Raw genomic sequence first — 21,434 nt, forward strand, 5'->3', positions numbered from 1 at the left:
TGTTTAAAAAAAATATAATAATGAAAATATAATCATGTTCAACTGTAAATCAAATTACAGTAAAAGGATAAAAATATTAATAGTAATAAGAAGAAGATTGAACAATAATTTGTCAGCATAGAAATACATTTTTAATTAAATTATCACTCTAGAGATATATTAAACAGATTATCAAACATTTTTTGTAGACAACTATAGAATGTGCAGAAAGAGGAGAACTTTTGTCTGCAGTGAGAAATAAGTACAGAGACCTGATAAATAATGTACCAAAACAGATAATGAGGTGAGTAGCTTCTTTTCTAATAGTGTTGTCTCTCCTTTTTTTCCCTCTGTACAGAGAAAGATATGACACATTTATGTGTAAAGTACTTAAAATTGTTAAGAAAAAAGACACGGAAAGGACCTTATAGCATTACTTCAGGGTTTCAATTATAACATTTAGGAATAAAGATTTATTTTATAAAAGGAATCTTGGATTTATTTTGGCTATTTGGTAAAAATTAGAAATTAACTAGAGATATGTAATTTACTTTATTGTAGTACGGTAAAATCAATTAAGTCTTAAAACTTTTATTTTAATTATATTTCAGTTTACATGAGGAGGTAATTGCACAGAGAGCTTTAGACAGGAGATTGACAGAAGAACTGATGAGATTTAAATCTACTATTGGTATATTAACAAGGTAATAAAGTCTCCTAAAAAAATCAAGTTGAAAAACCATTGCAATCTAAAACAAAAATCTGGAGCCTTTATATTATTACAGTAAAAAGGAGAATTAACATCTAGAGTAATCTTCTAGTTTTGACAAGATGTTACCAGAGAGAAAGCTGTAAATATTTTGAGGACATCTTTACAAGTTTATAAGCATCTCTAATTTTCTCCCTTGCAATATGATTTCTGGCATATTCTTGACGAAAATGAAAATATTTAATAGCATTTCAGATGTTAACGGCAGAAAGAGGGTTAAATGCCTCACATCTGATGACCAATCATTTTAAGTAACCTGTAAAAAAACATTGTGCATGAAATTTTCAATTGAATCTCTTTTATTAAAGTATAGTAAAATTAGAAGTAAACAGAAACTGTTGCTTTGAGAATCTTTCTGTATTGTTATTTTCTAAACATATCTGGTTTAGAAAAAGAAATGTTCTATAAAAGATTAAGATTATTTGATTTTTTTTTCAGTGAGTTATCTGCTGTAAAAGAACATGACAAGAAAGTAACAAAAGAAGCTAAACAGGCACAGGAAGATGTAAGTCTTTTACTTATGATTAATATAAATTTTATAAACAGGTAACAAAGTAAAATAGCAAAAAACAGACCTCTGAGGAAAATTCAACCTGAAAGTCTGTAATCAAATGTCAAAATCAAATGCTGAAACATATCAAACAAATGGATAAGATCTGTAAAGGAGGATGCATGTATTCTTGTAACTAACACACACATATACTTTAAAAATGTAAAAGGGGAATGTAAAGCCTGAACATTCCCTAACATTCTAAAAACCAACATATTTAAACTGGAACACAAGGAATCCAGACAACTAACTAACCCTATAGTCATACAAACAAAGATCTTTGTAAAGAATGTTATAACACCTGTCACCATGACACATCTATAGACCTGCCAATATGCTGTTAACTTGGATTAGACCTGACTAGAAAATGAACATAGAGTTGTTTTTCCCTGGTCATCGTTGAATGCACAAATGCTCTTGCAGTTTTTCCTTTTGATCAAAAGACATGTTTGGTAAAAAATAATCATTTCTTACTGTCCATATCATCTATGTGAATTTTGTTGTTTTAGCTGAAGGAAGCATTATCTGAGGCTCAGAAGAATGCTTCACTGTTATCAGAATATCATGGATTGTATGAGTTACAAAGGAGGAGGCTAGAAAAACAAGTCAGCATGTTAACTGATGAAAGAGAGTTATGGAGTAATGCTGCTTATAGCTTAGCATTAAAGGTATTTTATATTGTTTATCTTAGAAATACTTTGATGTGTCTGATGAACATTTTGTTTCCTTCATTCTGCCTGTTTCTCTATCACACTTTAAGGTATCCTGAAATACTGCTTGACCAGATACTGAGATAGATTAACCAAGTGTTATGACACTAGGTTAAAATGAATATTGACAGCTTGCTACAGTACAGTATTACATTATTCTGTTATAAACTCCTTGCGATAATGACGACAGTTTTATATAGTAAAAAACTAAATCCCTTTTTAATTAATGGATGATATTAACTTCACCAAAGTTCAGTAAGTATGTCTCATTAAGAGACCTTATTCAGTTTTAACCATTTTCTCATATTTATTAGGTGACAGAGGAAGCTAACCTTACAACAGCCAAGAGACTACATGTAAGTGAGAAAGCCTGGGTTAAACTATCCACTCATTTTACTATCCTTTTGAGTGACAGGGACACCCAGGTTCTGACAAACCTTCAAGGTCATGTAGAGAGGTGGCGTGATCTGGTAGAGGAGTTTAAAACCGTACAAAACCAGAGAGAGGTTGAGATGAAGAACAACATCAAATCCATCAGAGGAAATGTGGATCATTGGATGAATGAAATAAGAAAAATTTGTTTGTAAGTAGAGATCATTATCTGTGTGGTGAATATTAAAAATTTCCTCTTTTGACATGTGTTTTGACCCCTAAGTTATTTTTTAATTGTCATTGTCATTATTTTTAATTTTTTTTTTTTAAATTTTAGTCACTCTTTTCCCCAAAGAATCAAATGCACTGTTTTGTAACATGTAATAAAAGTTGCATTGATACCCACTTGTAAATTGAATGTATACTCCCCTTGTATGTCTATTTGTTTAAAGGTTCACATGAACTGAAATATTTCAGGACATATTACTTTGCTAATGTGCCTATAATTGTTTACTTTTTACACATAATGACTTTGATGCTTGGGGGGGGGGGTGCAATATATGAAAGGTATACATTTTTAAAATCTGAATTATATGAAAAGGGTTGGGTAACAGAACCCAAGCAGCAACCCCCATCCTTTAAGTATTGGAATTAGCAACATGAGATGATACAGTTAAGATGGTAGTTTATATAACTGCTATCAAACCAGTTCATTTTATAAGACTTTGTTTATAGAACACTAATGATATTTTTTCAGTGGAGATGAAGTAGAGTTTGATTACTAGTGAGAAGTTTATCTGTTCATTTATTCTTTCATTTGATTTTGTTGCAATTACGTTTCAAATTACAAATGTGTTTGACATAAAGATTGTTTACACCATAGCATTGGCATACTTTTTTATACTATGGATTTATTATGATTAATGGGATACATGTACTTATTTTTAAAAGTGATATTCAACTAAAAATTTAATTACTGAGAATTCAATATTTTAAGACTTTTTCAATTCATTTAAAGCCATAATGTCAAATATACTTATAATACAAAAGGAAAACAAGTTAATGGACATCTGTAGCTATAGGGATTCAAGAACTGTTTCTGATTACCCTTTATTTTGATAGATATTTGCATGCCAATCATTTCCAGTTTTTTTTTTAATTTGATTTTAATCTTTGTTTGCTTAATCTTTATTTCAGAATTTTATAAATTTACATGTTAATTGACTCAATTTAACAATTTACCTTTTTTTCAGGTACTGAATACATATGTTGCATTATTACAATATCGTTAACCTTGTTATTCAATTTTAAGTAGTATCTTCTTAGCAATGAGATTAAAAGCAACTATTAAACAAATTTCTGTTTCAGTGGAACACTTTTTGATGATGAGTAAGATTGCTGATGAAAAAGAGCTATTTTTTTTTCTTGTTTTGACTCTTAATCAAAGAGCTTTAAAAGAGAGTTTATTAATGATTGTTTCTATGTGGCAAATTCTAACTCCTTGATCTATTTACTTTGATTATACATACAAAATCTCTGAACTTAAAGTCTACAAATTGAGAAAAAAAATTCAGACTAATATATCGAAAATATTGATATTTTGCTTATATGTTATATAAGTATTGTTTATACAAACAGAAAAGCCTTTTCAGTTTACAAATTATTAATTTTATGATAAAGATGCTGACATCATGGATGCAATTAATTAACATACACAAACCACTTGTTATATCTTGAGGTTTATTTGTCTAACATTTGTCACTTTGAAGTTACAACTGTAATCTCACAATAATCAGATACATGTCACAAAAAATCACTGTAGGAGAGGAAAAGCAGGATTTCTTTTATACTGTTTACACAATAATTAGTTTATTATTTGAGGGTCAATAAGGTCTTCCCCCTGGATGTTAGATGTACCCAATCTGTGTGGAAATCAATGTCTTTGTATAATCAGTTTCTTGGTTCATAGCAGCCTGATTACTTGATGGAGTTTTACAGCGCTATTTATCAATTTACCTCCTACTTTCCTCTTCCTTATACCTTTAATATATTGTTTCATGACTAGAGAAACAACTCAGCTTTTACTTGTGATATGTATTTTTCTTTATTTCAATTTAAGCTTAATGGAATTTTATCACTGGCCATTTCTAAAATTTCATTCATCCCCAAGTATATCGGAAGCAAATTTTATCAAATTTATTCCAGTGCCAGTTTGATAGACCCCTGCTACTCTACAAGTACATGGGCTATCCCCCATGCAGACTTTGCATTACCTGGCTGTCACTGAGACGCACCTAAGTGGAGAACCCTCGCTTCACATTCCCCGGCTGGTGCATTGTCAAGCAGGCAGGTTCTATCTTACACTGAAGGTTGCAAGCTGACTTGCTCAGGCAGGAACTCAAAATTTCGTTTGTATGCTGTTTTTCTAGGGCCAAAATTAAATGATTTTTTAATAAATATTATTATTAATTCTAACTGTCTTTCTGCTTTAAGCCAGTATGATTTGCTCAGACTATGTTTTGTTTTACACACATAAACCCCTTATATTTGCCTTGGTTGTAGTTTGGTTTGGAGCAATTATTTGGTCTTTTATGCTCATTTATGTGGGCTAGCTACTATATTTGTATGCTGACTTAAATTGAGATTTGCTTTATCAGGATCCCTCAACAGTTACACATACAAACAAAAAACACATCCTCCTACTGAAACTACAGAAATTATATTCCCACTATGAGAGAACTAATAATATATCATAAGAGACTACAAGAAAATACAATATGAGATAACAGAATACAAACACCATTGAAGTTTGTATAAGATAAAGTTTCAATTTATTGTTGTTCTAATTTCAAAGATTGTTTGTTCTTCTTTTTAAAATTGTGAAATAAGAACTATTGAACATTAAGGTTAAGGAAATTTGATAAGAATTTTATGTTTAATTAAGGAATGACTGTAATATTTTTTCTGTCTACGAAGAAATAACATAAAAAATTTGGTGCACCCTGCATAATGCAGGTAGCAGGTTTTTTAACAGTGTGCACCACATTTTTATGTTATTTCGAATAGATAGAAAAATATAAGCCATTCTTATAAAATCGTTGATGACGTCATGGTCACATGACTAAATTATGTCTATGGGCTGATAACAAAATAACGTCAGCCAATCAGAAGACGCCCTACATCAAAAATTAAATTATTGTTCATTATTTGCCAGAAATCATTGACAGTCATAAATTTTACATTCTTTATTGGGGTGGATAAGTATTTTTATTTACAACAGAATATCATGTAGAGATATCCATACTGTTTGGTCAAAGTAAATAAACATGGAGGTACTGTTTATCATTTACAAGGTGAAGGCCATTATATCATTATTACAGTGAGTGTCATTGCTTTATCATCATTGATCCTCTTTGATATATAGATTTGTGTATGAAAGAAAAAATATTTTATTTTACTGATTTGTTTGTAGAGCAATAAGAAAGAGGTAAGAATGGTTTAAGGTCAACATGTACCCCTTTCACTGCTAGAATGGAATAGCTTCCCTTTGTCCAGATATACCATAGTTGTCATTTAGGGGTGAAAGGGTTACTTTATAGCTACTGTTGTCAAAAAATGAAAATTTGCAGGTCATGACCTTGTTTTTCATAAACATATATGATAAATTGTGGATAAATCTAATTTTAAAGGAAGAATTTTAGAAACAATTACTTTAAACTGTCTATTTAGTTTAATTAACTGTAAATTCTTAATGTCCATGCATGTACTGGTACATCTTGTCGTAGGTTACCAGCAAAATTAAATATATCATTGTAATTGTCATTCCATTGCAAATTTGTTCTCAATTATATGCATAATTTCATTAATTTATGGTTAACTGAAACAGTTATTTTGTTTTAAATATCATAGAATTGAGTTTTACAGCTGAAATTTTTCATTTATTATGTCGTTGATTCTTTAATATGTACCTTTGGTAGATTATATATGTATATGAAATGCAAGGTGTAGAATCTGCTTCAGTCTTTAATGTCTACACGTCAACATCAGTCAACATATAACTTGACTTTCACCTTGGTGATATGGCCTTGACCTTTAGTAATATAGAATTAGATTCTCAATGGTTACAGACTCTCAACTGACCACTAAATCAAAATATAACAAAAAATTAAGAATTCTGTTTCATTTATTTACTAGATATCTTCTTTTTTTCCAAAAAACTTATAACATTTATTTCTATTCTTTCTATTTCTTCAGTATTCAAAAAAATAAACAAAAAAAATTCTTTCTTCAATTTTAATTAACAAAAGCAACTTTTACAAGCTTCTTTTTTTCCTCAGTTAATCATGATGTCCACATTTTTTATTTATAACATTACATTTAAAAACAAAGAGGTATTTAATCTTTGATAATAATTAAGTTTAAAGAGTTTTCAAAGACCTGCATGTGTAAATCAGTCACATACCATAAACTTATATAAATATATATATGTAATGGTACACTTGAAGCACATGTATGCATGTGAACTCACTGCATGGGTAAATCTAGACACAGCGTTTACATAAAAAGGTGATTTTTAAATGCCTTACCTACACCATTATAAATTATGTTATCTGGTCTGTCTGTTTATTATTAACTTTGTTAGAAAGTGTTTATTTCTGTGAAATATTTTAGGAATCACAGTGCTCAATTTTTGTTGAGCCTTCGAGTTTAGTCGAAAATGTGAGACATAGCAATCCTACATTCTGTCGGCGTCGTAGTCATCATCCGTGGCGTCCACAAATATTTTAAAACATTAATTAGATTCATAAACTATCCTGGATTTTTACCAAACTTGGACAGAAGCTTTTTATAATCAAAAGATAGTATCAAGAGGAATATTTTGATTTGTAATGGCATACTGAATTATCATTATGGATATGATTATAGGGATTGCTTTTAGTTGTATTATTTACATAATTTGAAAATTCCCCCAAAAAGTAATGTTATATTTTCACACAGTTGTAATGTGTAATGATTATTATGTTTAAATTATTGAGTAGAAAAATATCTGTTTTTTCATATTATAAGGTATTATCCAACTATTTTCTTTAACTGTCCTAAGAAATCAGTGATTTTATGTATTTTATACTATCTTAGTGGTATTGTTTATGAAGATCAATGGCATATATGTTAATGTTATGTTTAAGTACTTAAATAACTTTAATTGTATAATTACAGCAATGCTGAAGGACAGTTTAGGAGACCACCAGATGATGAGAAGTTAAAACTTTTCCTAATTGATATGAAGACCTGGGAAGTGGTAAGTTCTGGTTGTTTAAATTATAATAGATATAAGAAGATGTGGTATGAATGTCAATGAGACTAATCTCCATCCAAGTCACAATTAGTAAAAAGTAAACCATTATAGGTCAAAGTATGGCCTTCAACATAGAATAGAGCCTAGGCTCACACCAAATGGCAAGCTCTGTACATATTCTGTTATATTGAAAAAGGATATAACATTATTTTCATTTATTGCTTTACCTGTAACATGTTAATATGGTGGTGCCATCTACATCTGTAGGAGAAATTTAATAGGTTCTTATATAGGTAATGCAGAATAAATATAACAAAAAGAATTTTACATGATTTTGTAAAATGTTTTTTTTTTCTTCAGTTATTAAGCAGGGAATCAGAGAAATATGGTGGAGAGACATTACTAGAAGGACAAGACAAGTTGACACTGATCAGATATCAGATGGAGGGATGGACAGATAACGCTCTTAAAGTCTTTGGTCGTCATCGTAAAGATCCTACCAAAAACCACCCAGACCAAGACAGAATGGTCACATTAAACCAGGTAACATGGTATCAGTGATTAAGTCAAATAAGTAAAAATAATCATGATAAAACAAAATCTTCCATGTATATATTATTACTCAATTTAGAAAAAAGCATGTATATTTATAAAATTTAAATCTGTTAGAATATGGCTTAAACATAAGACTTTTTTTTAAGTATATATTTAGTGAGAGTGCATTTGTAACTTATGAAGAACTAAAGTTTTAATATCAATGGAAAATGAATGAATTTACATACACTATGGGGGAGGGGGGAACCCATTGATATACTTTTGTAATACATATTATGAAAACCAAAACCAAAACTGTTAGTAAAAAGATATGGTATTTAAACTTTTAATGTATATTTCAGGAAGTTGAAAATCTTCTTCATCAGTTTGACAACAGAATTACAGGGGAAAATGGTATGTTATCATATTTAGTGCTATTTCTTTTGGATTTGTAAGGATGTAAATATTTTATGTTTATTTTGGATAATTTATGGATATATCAGGAAATTATTGCTTTTAATTATGAATTTAATTCTTTTTGAAAAGGAAAATTAAAAAATAAAATCTTTGATTTTTTCATCCCTTTTATGCAGAGAGGAGAAACAGATTTGTTGTTTTACTGATCCAATGATCTTCAATTTTACATATATTAAAAACAATAATTATAAACAAACATTTTTTTTTTTATTGATTTCAGCATTTTGCCTGATTTTTTAAAAATTTTGCTTATTATTGAATCATTTATAAATAGTTTTGATTAGCATTGTTATATCAATTGCATGCTAGGAAAGTACTTTGAATCAAAAGAAATAATTGAGTATCCAAGAGGTAGGAGATGCACATAAGATGTATTAGAAATTGGAATTTTATAGGTTTTACAGATTTCCCTAGCACCATTTTGTCATTTCATGCCAATATATGCACTAAGGCAAAGAACTTCAAATCAATTATTTTTCTCAAAGTAGTACATGTATTGTAATAATCCTTCAAACTAGACCAATTGACTTATACTAAGCAATCCCAAATTTGCAAACATATATTTCCTGGCAATTAAAAATTGAAAGAAATAGTACTATGGACATATCAATTTGCACTGTTTATGCACATATGACTTGTCATAAGATAGCAAGCTTAATTTCTTAAAATTTTGGAGCCATGCCTGAAAATGATAAATTGAATTAGTGTCAAGAAAAATTGAGAAATATTATTAATGAATTAAATGTAGTTATTTGTACTGTACTTATTTTTATATCAAAGATACAAAAGGTCTATAACTTTAAAACAGCTGTTGTACCCTAATTCTGTAATTTGTTTGTGGTAAGGTTTGTTGTTAAAAACAAATGTTAGTTCAGTAATAATTTTGGCTGGTTTTTTTATATGGTGCTGAATGCCAGTACAGTATTTATATTATTTTGAATTTTGACTTATGTATTGGCATTAAGGCATCAACTTCTTACATTTACAACAAAACTAAAAAAAAAAATACTATTATATCTCAAATAAAATACAAAGGGATGAGATTGAGTTATATAATCACTTCTTATTCCTCCTACCTGCTTGTTGTGTTGTAGGTGTAGCCTCACGAGTGATACATCTGGCTAATGGCCTAGAGACATGGGATATGAAGCTAACCTCCCATTTAAATGGAGCCTTGTCAATCAATGATAATGAATGGGGAAGTCTTGTCCAAATGATGGAAGATTGGTTGGTCGGGATCGATGAAGCTGTAGAGTATGTAGGAACCACCCAGAAAGAGGAAGATAGAGAGAAAGGAAGACTTCACACAAGGTATCGAGTGAAGTGCTGGCTGTTCATTCACAATTGCTTTTAAATTAACAAATTTTATGCTTTTCGGATTTTGTTCTAAATTATATTGGTTCACATTGCTTTTTAACACATTGTTAATAATTAACTTTTGCATTGGATTGAAATTTTCTGTTAATGTTGGTTCACGTTGCTTGTTAACACATTTAATCAAGATTCTTTGTCACGACTGATCCTATACTGCATTTCCACAAACTAAAAGATTGGCTAACAGCATAAATATGAGAGAAAATCTCATAAGACACTGCTTTCTTAACACAGAAAAAGGAATTTTTACCTTGGTAATATTACTATATCTTAACATAATTTTACCAATATCTTTTAAAAACTAATAGTATAATTGCTTAAAACATTGTATTTTCTAATAAATATCACTAATTTATACACTTTATATTATTTTATACACACATTTAATTCTCTCACTGCTTTGTTTATCACTGATCTTATGTAAGCAGAGTTTGTAGTCTCTATATAATGCAATTTTTTTAATAAATCTTACAATTTCTTAAAGTAGAAAGGGCTTACTCAAGATGACACATGTGTTGCACTATCTAGAGTGGTCACATGATTTAATGTTACCAGTGGTTACTTGTTTTCATTCACTTTAATACTAGAACCAGAAGACTGTGAGTATTTAAATTAACGACAGATGTAATAAAATGATTAATAAATGGTTGTGTTAAAAAACATCTATATAGGACATACTTTATTTGCTATTACACAAATATTGTAATGGAATGACTACTCAAACTTTTAAAATCATTTTATAAAAGTGATGCATTAATGTCCTATTTGAACACTTAATGTAATAGAAATGGTGATAAAGTATCAATACATGCTATGAATATAAAAGGATCATATAATATTGTCAGGATGGATTTTTAAGAATTGAAAAAATTTAATTTTAAAAACTTTAAAATAAGAAAAAGAAATATACTTCATTTAAAAATGTTTTTTTTTTATGATTTATATTTATTTCTAGAATATATTGGATATATATGTCTACAAAATATTTACAGCCTCACTTTCACTTAAATCTTGTGTGCAGTCTCTGGTTTTATCCAAGCAAAATAAAAAAAAAAAGTGTCCAAGTGTTGTTGAACATGTTTCAATTTTCTAACATCAAATGTTTATAACAAATAATTATTAAGGGAAACAAACCTTTGATGTCAAGCAATCTTCTTTGTTAATATTGACAAATAAAAGTCATTCAGAAAGAAAAAAATCCTGTGACCATTTGTATTTAATTTTAATTTTAATTTTAAATGAATGACATATTTTTTTTAATTGCTTGGAGTAAAGCAGAGTTTGCATAAAACAATTGTAACACAAAACGTTTGTATTTTAATGTTTAGTTTTAAGAATATATTTGATTTCTCAGTAGTTTGAAATATTATCTAGCTCAGTACTATTATTTTATTTGGTTAATGATCATTCTTTATTCTTTCTCTAATAGCATTAGCTTCTTTTAATAGTTTTGATTTCAATGATTATGACTATGCACATTATTTGTTAGTTATTCAGTAGATGTAAAAGATTTCAAGTAAAGTAACTTTTTATATGGTTAAACATTTTGAGTGTATCAGCTGTCAATATGTCTTTAGAAAATAGGTTTCATTGTGTATTTATATGTTTGAATTTTCTTTAACAGCATTGATATTACACAGACAGTGAAAAAAGTACAGAAGTGGGCATCATCAGCTACTAACTATATTGACAGTGAGGATGCCTTGCTTGTGGAACAGGTATGTAGAGCTCAATACAAATTGATAATTTGTCAGACAAATTGCATTGTCATTTTCAAGGATAATTGATTCTGTTGTATTACCAAAGTCTGCTGACAAGCCTATAGCAGATTTGTACTTCTTTGATGCTTTAAATTCATGGCTTTCCTATATCCATGAAATCCATGAAAATATGTACTGTGGATTTTTTTTTCCTGGTGGTATAAATTTTCGTGGAATGATGAAAACTTGCATTTTCGTTGATATTTGATTTAGTTGTTTTGTCAATCTTTGCATACAAAGCTTTTAGAAAAAATGGAATTTGTTGAATATTTAAACTCCTGGTTCACCTGTACCCATGAAACCCATGAAAATTAGAATCCAACAAATAATAATGAACCCACAGTTCAGTACCACACAGAAACAAATCTTCAGTAGCTACTATTGGTAATTAAAAGGAATTTTATTCTTATACATGGCACATGTAGTAGAATTTTATAGCTCAATATTATTTTATGCAGGTATCTCAATATCATTCTAAAATGGTTCTGTGGATGGTTCAGATGTTATTGCGTTTAGCTCCAGACCTGGAGGGCAACTCTAAGGAAGCAGCAGAGATGGCACTCATTGCTAGTTTACCACTTAATGAACTACATTCCAATATAAAAGTTCTGTTAGAGCAGTTAGAAGATTTCTCCAGATATGTTGCATTGTAAGATTTTGTGCTGTGTTCTTATATATTTTTGGATATTTTTCTTGCTGACCATTTTTATAGCTTTCATTCTTTATCATTCTTATAATACTAACCTTTTTTCCTTAATTTAAAATGGCAAAGGTTGATTTTAAGAATGGTCAGACAAGACTGTGTACCCTACATATCATGCTTTTTCTGTCTAGTGTTCTGTAGCCAGACAATGTCTGTTTTTACTTTTAAAAGTATTTTTTGCTTGAAATTATACATTAACATACTTGTATTTTTTGTTATCTTTTGCTTTTAGCTTGCACACATCTAACTATTCACTAAATTAAACCACTCATTTCTTGTCAATTCATTTTAATATCACTGTAATCTCTCATATCAGAATGAAATATGAATATTTTGATGAAATTGTTATATTTTTACTTTACAACTTTTTTTTATTGTAATACCTGATGAATATATACATGTCTGCGTTTGAATAAAAAAACATGTATTTAGTATATTGTATTGAGGTGTGGCAATGTTTCAGAGTACAAAAATAAACAAAAATAATTTTAGGCAAAAATATTCATGTTTACAGTATATGTTTCATTCCTGCACCAACTGTGCCCCACAAAACTTGAGAAAGAAATAATCTTGATAATAATAACTGATGCATGTACATATTCATTCAAGAGATTTTCATACCAATATAAATGTCAAATTAGTACAATTATTTCTCAAGTGTAGGGCACAGTTTTACTAACCTTGTCTTGTGCACCATTTGTAGATTAGTAGGACGCACTTTGTTTGAAATTGATAAAGTAGACTTATTATATGCTATGGCTAAAGAGTATGCTGACGAGTATGCTGAAGAGTAAGTGTTTTGTTTCGAAAGGTAAATATAAAGTTAAGGGGAGGTAACTCTATAGTTATCTCCCTTTAGCTTTGAAAAAAAATTAGTTTTTGCATGCAGTTTTCCATCAATATTTTCTTTTTTGAATATTGACGGAGGCAAAATAAAAATGAAGAATTTTTTCTGAAAAATTTCTTGAGCTATCTGTATATTATCATCCAATGTATAGTTGTTAGTTTGGTGTCTCATGCTTTTCTAATGCAGCATATATTCAAAGTTGACATAAAACAGAGAAAATCGGAAGGATTTTACAAAATAAACTAAATTTGTCATGGCTTGTTGTCATGTAAAATTTGTTTATATTTATTGAAAACCTTTAACCTTAGTCAAGTTATTCTTGTAATTAAAGATCATGAAGAGCAAAATTTAAATTTAGACTTAATATAATGAGTCAAATATGTGCCTTCCATACAATAGTGGGACGCAAGATATTTCTATCCAATCATGTTTTGTCTTTAAATAAAAGTATGTATGATAAGGTTCACAAAGTTAAAACAATACATAGTTTTGATGATTGTGATATGAAACAAAAAATAAAATAAATTGTAAAATAAATGATAAAAACTAACAGTCCACACAACTATCTAAAAGAGATTTTTTCTATAAAGTGGTATTCTATTTAAGATATTATCTCTATATGTTTTAGTATGATTTTCCCTATTAACTATTGGTTTACAAGCAATATTTACAGAAATCATCTTCATGCTTAAATATTCAATAATAAGATATGTTTCATATTTCCTATATAATGTTTAAAGTGTGGACTATAGAAATCTTGAAGTATCATTCAACCTTTGAATCACATGACATTAGTAAAACATTTGATCATCCAGATTTATGTACTGTGCATTAGTGTTTCGGGCATACCTGTTCTACAGAACATAGGTTAAACAAACGAAGTTGAACTTAGTTTGTAGATTCATTAGGGGAAGGTTATTTTTCAGTAATATAAGGTCAGTGTGATATGGGATGTTAATCCCACTATGCAGAGAGTTCTAGTTTTGATTTATTGTAGGTTCTTTATATTTTACTGCATTTATTTTATGTTAAAATTTCAGAATTTTTTTGTTTTATCCTATCTCAGTTGTTAACTATAGATTGTACTTGATTTATTATTTTTATTGACAAAAGAGAAACTCAGTAAATTTTAACGTTCATATAAAACATGTTTAACTATATTTGAATTTTTGAAGTTGATTGTAATTTGTTTTAAACACACCTTTTTCAATTGTGAAAAGTTAATTCAAGAGCAATTCAATAATTATCAAGTCATTTTTAAATGGGAGATAACTTTGATTTTATCAGGTGCTGTACAGGAATTGTTATGGAAAATACAGAACAAAGAAGGAATAACAATGAGGATAATCCTGAACATGAACTGAAAGATATGAATGGACTTAGGGTAAGATAATCTTGAACATGAACTCAATAAGACAATCCTGAACATGAACTGAAAGATATGAATGGACTTAGGGTAAGATAATCTTGAACATGAACTCAATAAGACAATCCTGAACATGAACTGAAAGATATGAATGGACTTAGGGTAAGATAATCTTGAACATGAACTCAATAAGACAATCCTGAACATGAACTGAAAGATATGAATGGACTTAGGGTAAGATAATCTTGAACATGAACTCAATAAGACAATCCTGAACATGAACTGAAAGATATGAATGGACTTAGGGTAAGATAATCTTGAACATGAACTCAATAAGACAATCCTGAACATGAACTGAAAGATATGAATGGACTTAGGGTAAGATAATCTTGAACATGAACTCAATAAGACAATCCTGAACATGAACTGAAAGATATGAATGGACTTAGGGTAAGATAATCTTGAACATGAACTCAATAAGACAATCCTGAACATGAACTGAAAGATATGAATGGACTTAGGGTAAGATAATCTTGAACATGAACTCAATAAGACAATCCTGAACATGAACTGAAAGATATGAATGGACTTAGGGTAAGATAATCTTGAACATGAACTCAATAAGACAATCCTGAACATGATCTCAAAGATATGAATGGACTTAGGGTAAGATAATCTTGAACATGAACTAAATAAGACAATCCTGAACATGATCTCAAAGATATGAATCTACGAACAGTAAGATAATTTAGTACATGATCTCAAAGATAATCCTGAACATGATCTCAAAGATATGAATGGTACTTCTCTAGTTCAACTGCTTATTGCTGGCTACATATCTACAACATGTACTCATGTAAGCACTCCCACCACACACATAAAGAATATCCTTGATATTCCATGTTCTTGTTTGAGTACTTCCAAGAAACAACTTCATATTCTTTTAAGGAGGTGAACCTCTTTTAGTCAAACTTAATAGCTTCTCTTATAATTATTACATTTATGCAAGGTAGAGTTGCAGTTACACCACAACAAATTTTACCTTATTAAATAGATATAAAGCTTTGTTTGCTACAATTACAAACTTAAACAACAAGAGCATAATTAATCAAATGTTATTTTTGTTTTAGCGTGAGTGTAAAGATTGGATAAATACAGCCAAGATTTTGACAAGTCAGCTATTAGAGGAACCAATTGATACTTTGTTCCCTCGCCCAGTATCTCTAGATGACAATGTGCCAGAAAAGCGCAAGGATTCACAAGATGATTATAAATCCTACCATGATCAAGAAAAAATACCAACTGAGGCTGCTCCAAAGGTAGATCAGTCTTGAGAAAGTCAATTTTTATATTGTGAATGTTTGTTTTAATGAAAGAAAATGCATAAATTTATGGTTATATATACTTTATACACAGCCTATGGAATCTGATACAGTGAGTTTTTTGGTATGAATTTTAACACCATAAGGAATGATTTTTAAAAATACATTATAAAGTACTTTGATAATTCATTAGCTATGTGTGTTTATTTTCAGCCTAGGGAAACTGTCAGTCCAACTGATACAGAAGAGAAAAAGGTATGTAAATATGTCCACTTTAATATAAAAGAAGTGCATTAATAGATTTTAGTGATTGAAACTTTATTGCAAGTGTGTGGATGTGAATACTGACTATTACTGCTGTATAGATAAGCAACATTATATCTCAAAATTGAAAAATTAAATACCGGTATTGACCTCTGGTTTGAGAAAAAAATTGATAACCTATGTACAAGTAAAATAAATACTAATATAGTAAAGGTATGTATATTTTATCATCTCATAATCTTATAATCCAAAGCAAAAGATTTATGCCTTAAACTGTGATCTTCCTTGGTACATTAATTACTTAAATACTGATGTATTAAATTTGAAAAATATGTGAAATTGTATTTTTATTGTGTATTTTATTTTACAAGGAACCAGTACCTTCTGCTCTAGGTCTAGAGTTATCCCCTTTATAAATTGCCTTCAACAATTATGTTGATGTTGATGATTGGAGGCTGTTTAGTATCCAGCGGCTAATTGTGTGAAAAAATGTCAAACTGTAGGAGCATATTTAATCGTGTATTTTCTTTTATCTTACAAGGAACCAGTACAACCTTCTGCTCCTCCACCTGAACCTGCCCAACAACAACAAGCACCACCAGAAAAGATAGAAGACATGATGGAGGTCATAGGTCGTGATGACAATACACATAAACAGACATTGGAACATAGCACAGATGCTGTAAGTATAAGTCACATGACAATGTATATCTACATTTAGGATACAAGGCTAAAATATTTTTTGAGTTATATTACAATTAAATGCACCATAGTCTAGATAAAAAAAAAAAATAACAGAATTATTTTGCCTGTGAAGGAATTCATACTGGTGACGTTATGAAATGGGTTTAATATAAAAAAAAGATGTGGTATGATTGCCTATGAGACAACTCTCTATAAGAGACCAAATGACACAGAAATTAACAGCTATGTGTCACTGTACAGCCTTCAACAATGAGCATAGCTCTTACCGCATAGTCAGCTATAAAAGGCCAAGAAATGACAATGTAAATTAATTCAAACAAGAAAACTAACGGCCTAATTTATATAAAAAAAACTAACAAAAAACGAATATGTAACACATAAACAAATGACAACCACTAAATTACAGGCTCCTGACTTGGGACAGGCACATACATACAGAATGTGGCAGGATTAATCCTGGGACAGTGGTGTAACTGTACAACATAAGAATGAACTATAAAAATTAGTTGAAAAAGGCTTAACTCATCAGATGGATAAAAAATACAAAAACTACAAATACCCAGTGGACGATGCCGGGTACTTGTACATACCAACAACAAAAAGACACTAAGTACAGATCTGAGAGTCATCATAGTTACTGACAGCATGGTGGTTTTTTTTCAACATTGACTTGCCAAATTTTACATAAAGCAATGGAATTATTAGTGAACAACCTTAGATTGGTTGATTGTTGGTTGCTTTGCGCCGCATTAGCACAAAAAGGCTATATCGCGGCAACCTTAAAACAATAACAAATGAATGAGTAGGTCATCACTATCACACAAAGAATTTTTCACACTAACTCGGCCAATATTAAACAACATATTAAGGAAATATCAATACGTTTCTGAGGTCAATGAAAACTGGCACAGTGAACACTGTTGGGTTTTTGTGTTATGTAAGTAAACTTTTGTAAATCTGATATAATGGCTATTTTTACCAGAAAGTAGTATTTGAATTTGTTGAATTATTTCACATTGTGTCAATACTCTATTTTATTTGGGAATTTACAGAAATACATTTTTAGTTAAGTGTAAGTTTGTGTAAATAATGTAAAATAGATATTGTTTTGACACCTGAAATTTCTGATCTGTAAGCTTTCTCATTCTTAAAGTTATAAATAAAAATACAAATAGATATTGTGAGTACAAATAATGAAATGTTCTCATTGAAACTCTTGTTTATAAATGACAGATTTATTCACTATTTATTATGTTAAAACTATTGATATTTGTCTTTACAGCCACCTCCCCAATCAACAGCTGCAGTGCTTCAGAGAATTCCTGGTGCCCCTGATCCACAGAAATCTTTTGAGGCTTTGTCTGCTGTCGAATCACTACAGAGCCAATTGATGTAAATTATTAGATCTTTAGAATATTGTTAAAGTACTTGTATACAATTTACAAAAGAAACATCAAGATTATCAATATAATGAAATGTCATGAAGGTTGAAATAAGAGAGAAAACTGTAATAATATTATGACTTAATGGGGGGGGGGGGGGGGGAAGTCCCACAAAATCATGTTAAAGCATGAAATAGTTGAGATTGTAGGTTAATTTTATTTTAGATACTATTTTTTTGTAAAAAAAACATATAAGTATGTCCATGTGACATATGATGAGAATTGATTGAAGCAGTATATGAATTGAATTCCAATACTTTTATTTTCTGTTTTGGCAGTCTAAAATGAATAGCTATTCATAAACTTCAATGATATCTATTAATCTTCACAATTTGACTAGAAATGTAAAATTAAAACAAAAATGAGAAAAAGCATTCCATGAAAAAATCGGACTATTAAAAGCTAGAGGTAAATGCATGATATTTTACTATACTTCTTTACAGAGCCACAGAACAAAGGGCTCAAGAATCAGAAGAAAGATCAGCCAACTTGGAAGTTGAATTAGCAGCTAGTCAGGAGAAGTTGCGTGAGTTAGAAAAACGTCTGGCTAAAATTGAACAGGGTGAAGCTGTACCAACAGAGGAGAGTGCTGCCAGTACTCCACAGAAAGTAGAATCTGTGTCTCCACCTAAAACACCTAGTAAGGAGAAATCTGATGCTAAAGAGGACAAAAAGAGGCCCGAGTCAACAGCATCTAAATCTAGTTCTAAGTCTAGTAAATCTAGGAAGAAGTAATTTATGAACAAAAAACTAACTTTATGTCACCTTAAGTCACATAGTTTTATTTGGCACACGATATAGTTTTATGAATTTTAAACCTTATAAACTGTAATGAAATTAAGTTAATTCTTGACATTGAGGTATTTGTTAGGTATGAGATAATAATATTTGTAGGTATATTAGGGTGAAAATCTTTACAAATATCCTGGTATCTGTAGCATTTATTGTGGATATTCAAGTCATATTTCAAAATGTATTAAATAACAAATTATGTTAGTTTTAAAAACAAATTGTCTGTTTTATAACATACCAAAACTTTTTTTTTACGATTTCATTGTGATGTTTAATAAACTTTATTCCGTCCAAGTACTTTTTTTTTTTATCAGAAATGAAAATGTATTTTTCTTGTTTATTTTTTTTGCAATCTAAATTTTACTGCTGATTGTTGTTACATGAGAAAAAGAGCTGAAAGATTTTGTTAAATTTATATTTGTACAATTATTTTTATTTGAATTATGAAATGACTGTGATACAAGTTTTACTTATTTTAATGATGATTGATTTATGTATTTAATAAATATCTTTTTGACAACATTTTGCTTGACTGATTATTTTTAACAGAATGAGAAGAATTATTGTCATTTTATACTGTTGGTGTTTATTTTTACCTGTGTCACAATAGGCAAAAGCAGGTCAAGTAACCACCCAACTTGCTGTCAGTCTGTCTGAAAGAAAATTTTTGTAAAATTATTCTTGGCTTCTATGGAAAGGGAATGATTTAATACTTGGTCTGCCTGTCTCGACTGACAGGTTTTATCTGACCTTTTGATCTCAATTTCATGGTCCACTAGACAATGTTTTGTTTTTGTGGTTTGGTCTATTTCTCAAATACTATAAGCATTGGGGCTACTATATTTGGTGTATAGAATGATTAAAGGTTTCATAAAACCTTGACCTCTTTTTCATTGTTCATTAACAGGTTTTTGTGGTTATGTCAGAACACCAATTACTTTAAGATATAGGTTAATTATGTTTGGTGTATGGAATGATTGTAAGGTGCACATGTATGTTTGGGAGGCTTCACATGACTTTGAGCCCATTTTCATGGTTAATTGCTCAATGATTTGTTTTTGTGGTAATGTTAGTACTGTATATCAGTTACTATATAAAGCAAAACATCAATGGAATAATTTTAATGTGTACATGTCTGTCTGGCAAGGTTCATGTTACATTAACCTCATTTTCATGGTTCATTATTTTGTGGTTTGGTTTGTTTATCATGTACTATAAGCAGTAGGACCAATTAATTTGATGTATGGAATGATTGTTAGGTAAGCACGTCTGTCTAGCATGGTTCATATGACTGACATTTTCATGTTTTGTTGAGAACATTAAGATAATGTGTTACTTGTAGTAGAACCTTCATATTATGGACTTTCAGCATAAACTTAATCATAAGCAAAGCAGGTATGACATTTCAAAGTGTGCACTCTTATTATTGGTATTAATGTGTCATTAGGTTTTAATTAGTACATTGAATCTTGCATATTTACAAGATGGAGGCATCCATATCCTATGGACATATTCTTCTTTTATTTTCATTGTGTATGCCATAAATGTTCAAGAATGTGACATTGACAATGGCAAAGGCTTAAACTATTTGTATGAAGCTCTAGATTTTAGAATCTAGAAGAGCTGCATGATTGATATCTTGTGTACAGATGCCTTTTGTCTATTCCTGAGATAAAATAAACAATATGGCCACTATATTCGGTGTATGGATTGATTGTTAGATGTACATGTTTGGAAGACTTAAGTTTCATATGACTTTGAACTCATTTTCAAAGTTCAGAGGTCAATGTTAAGTGTTCATGTTTCTGTCTGTTTATCAGATACAATAATAATTAATTAAACTTTTTTGGTCTTTGGCCAATGTTAAGTTTTTGTGATCATGTCTGTTTCTTGGATACTCAAGAATGATTTGATAAAGTAGCTTTCATCAGACCTGGGCCTCATTTTCATGGTTCATTGCTTTTAAATGTTAATTGGCTTGGTCAGTTTGTCAAATGCTATAAGAAATAGATCAACTGTATTTGGTGTATGGTATGCTTGTAAGGTGTTCGTGTCTGTCTGCCAGGTTTCATTTGACTGACATTATCTTCATGCTTCATTTGTGGTTTTGTCTATTTCTCTGATGTCACACTATAAGGAAATTTAATCTCAACTTGAAATTTGTTCTGCAGT

At 29.8% G+C, this 21,434-nt stretch overlaps 1 protein-coding gene across 7 annotated transcripts in view; it reads left to right on the forward strand.

Annotated features, from left to right (window-relative positions):
* Positions 1-19,784, forward strand: part of LOC134707275 (axonemal dynein light chain domain-containing protein 1-like) — a 28,516-nt gene extending 8,732 nt beyond the window's left edge. For 2 of the 7 annotated variants that reach the window (XM_063566901.1, XM_063566908.1), the window contains 19 exons: positions 189-283; positions 591-683; positions 1,187-1,253; positions 1,808-1,966; positions 2,323-2,591; positions 3,138-3,164; positions 7,598-7,679; positions 8,037-8,219; positions 8,573-8,624; positions 9,782-9,998; positions 11,686-11,779; positions 12,280-12,470; positions 13,228-13,314; positions 14,659-14,755; positions 15,868-16,056; positions 16,273-16,314; positions 16,865-17,005; positions 18,311-18,420; positions 18,914-19,784. In XM_063566901.1, coding sequence (XP_063422971.1) covers positions 189-283; positions 591-683; positions 1,187-1,253; positions 1,808-1,966; positions 2,323-2,591; positions 3,138-3,164; positions 7,598-7,679; positions 8,037-8,219; positions 8,573-8,624; positions 9,782-9,998; positions 11,686-11,779; positions 12,280-12,470; positions 13,228-13,314; positions 14,659-14,755; positions 15,868-16,056; positions 16,273-16,314; positions 16,865-17,005; positions 18,311-18,420; positions 18,914-19,205 — 2,487 coding nt within the window. In that variant the 3' untranslated portion in view covers positions 19,206-19,784. Of the gene's footprint in view, positions 1-188; positions 284-590; positions 684-1,186; positions 1,254-1,807; positions 1,967-2,322; positions 2,592-3,137; positions 3,165-3,748; positions 3,770-5,852; positions 5,868-7,597; positions 7,680-8,036; positions 8,220-8,572; positions 8,625-9,781; positions 9,999-11,685; positions 11,780-12,279; positions 12,471-13,227; positions 13,315-14,658; positions 14,756-15,867; positions 16,057-16,272; positions 16,315-16,864; positions 17,006-18,310; positions 18,421-18,913 lie in introns of all 7 variants that reach the window. The other 5 variants (XM_063566905.1, XM_063566902.1, XM_063566903.1 and 2 more) reach the window with 5 other exon arrangements.
* The last annotated feature ends 1,650 nt before the right edge of the window (positions 19,785-21,434 follow it).

Source organism: Mytilus trossulus, chromosome 2, assembly GCF_036588685.1.
Source record: "Mytilus trossulus isolate FHL-02 chromosome 2, PNRI_Mtr1.1.1.hap1, whole genome shotgun sequence".
NCBI lineage: Eukaryota > Metazoa > Mollusca > Bivalvia > Mytilida > Mytilidae > Mytilus > Mytilus trossulus.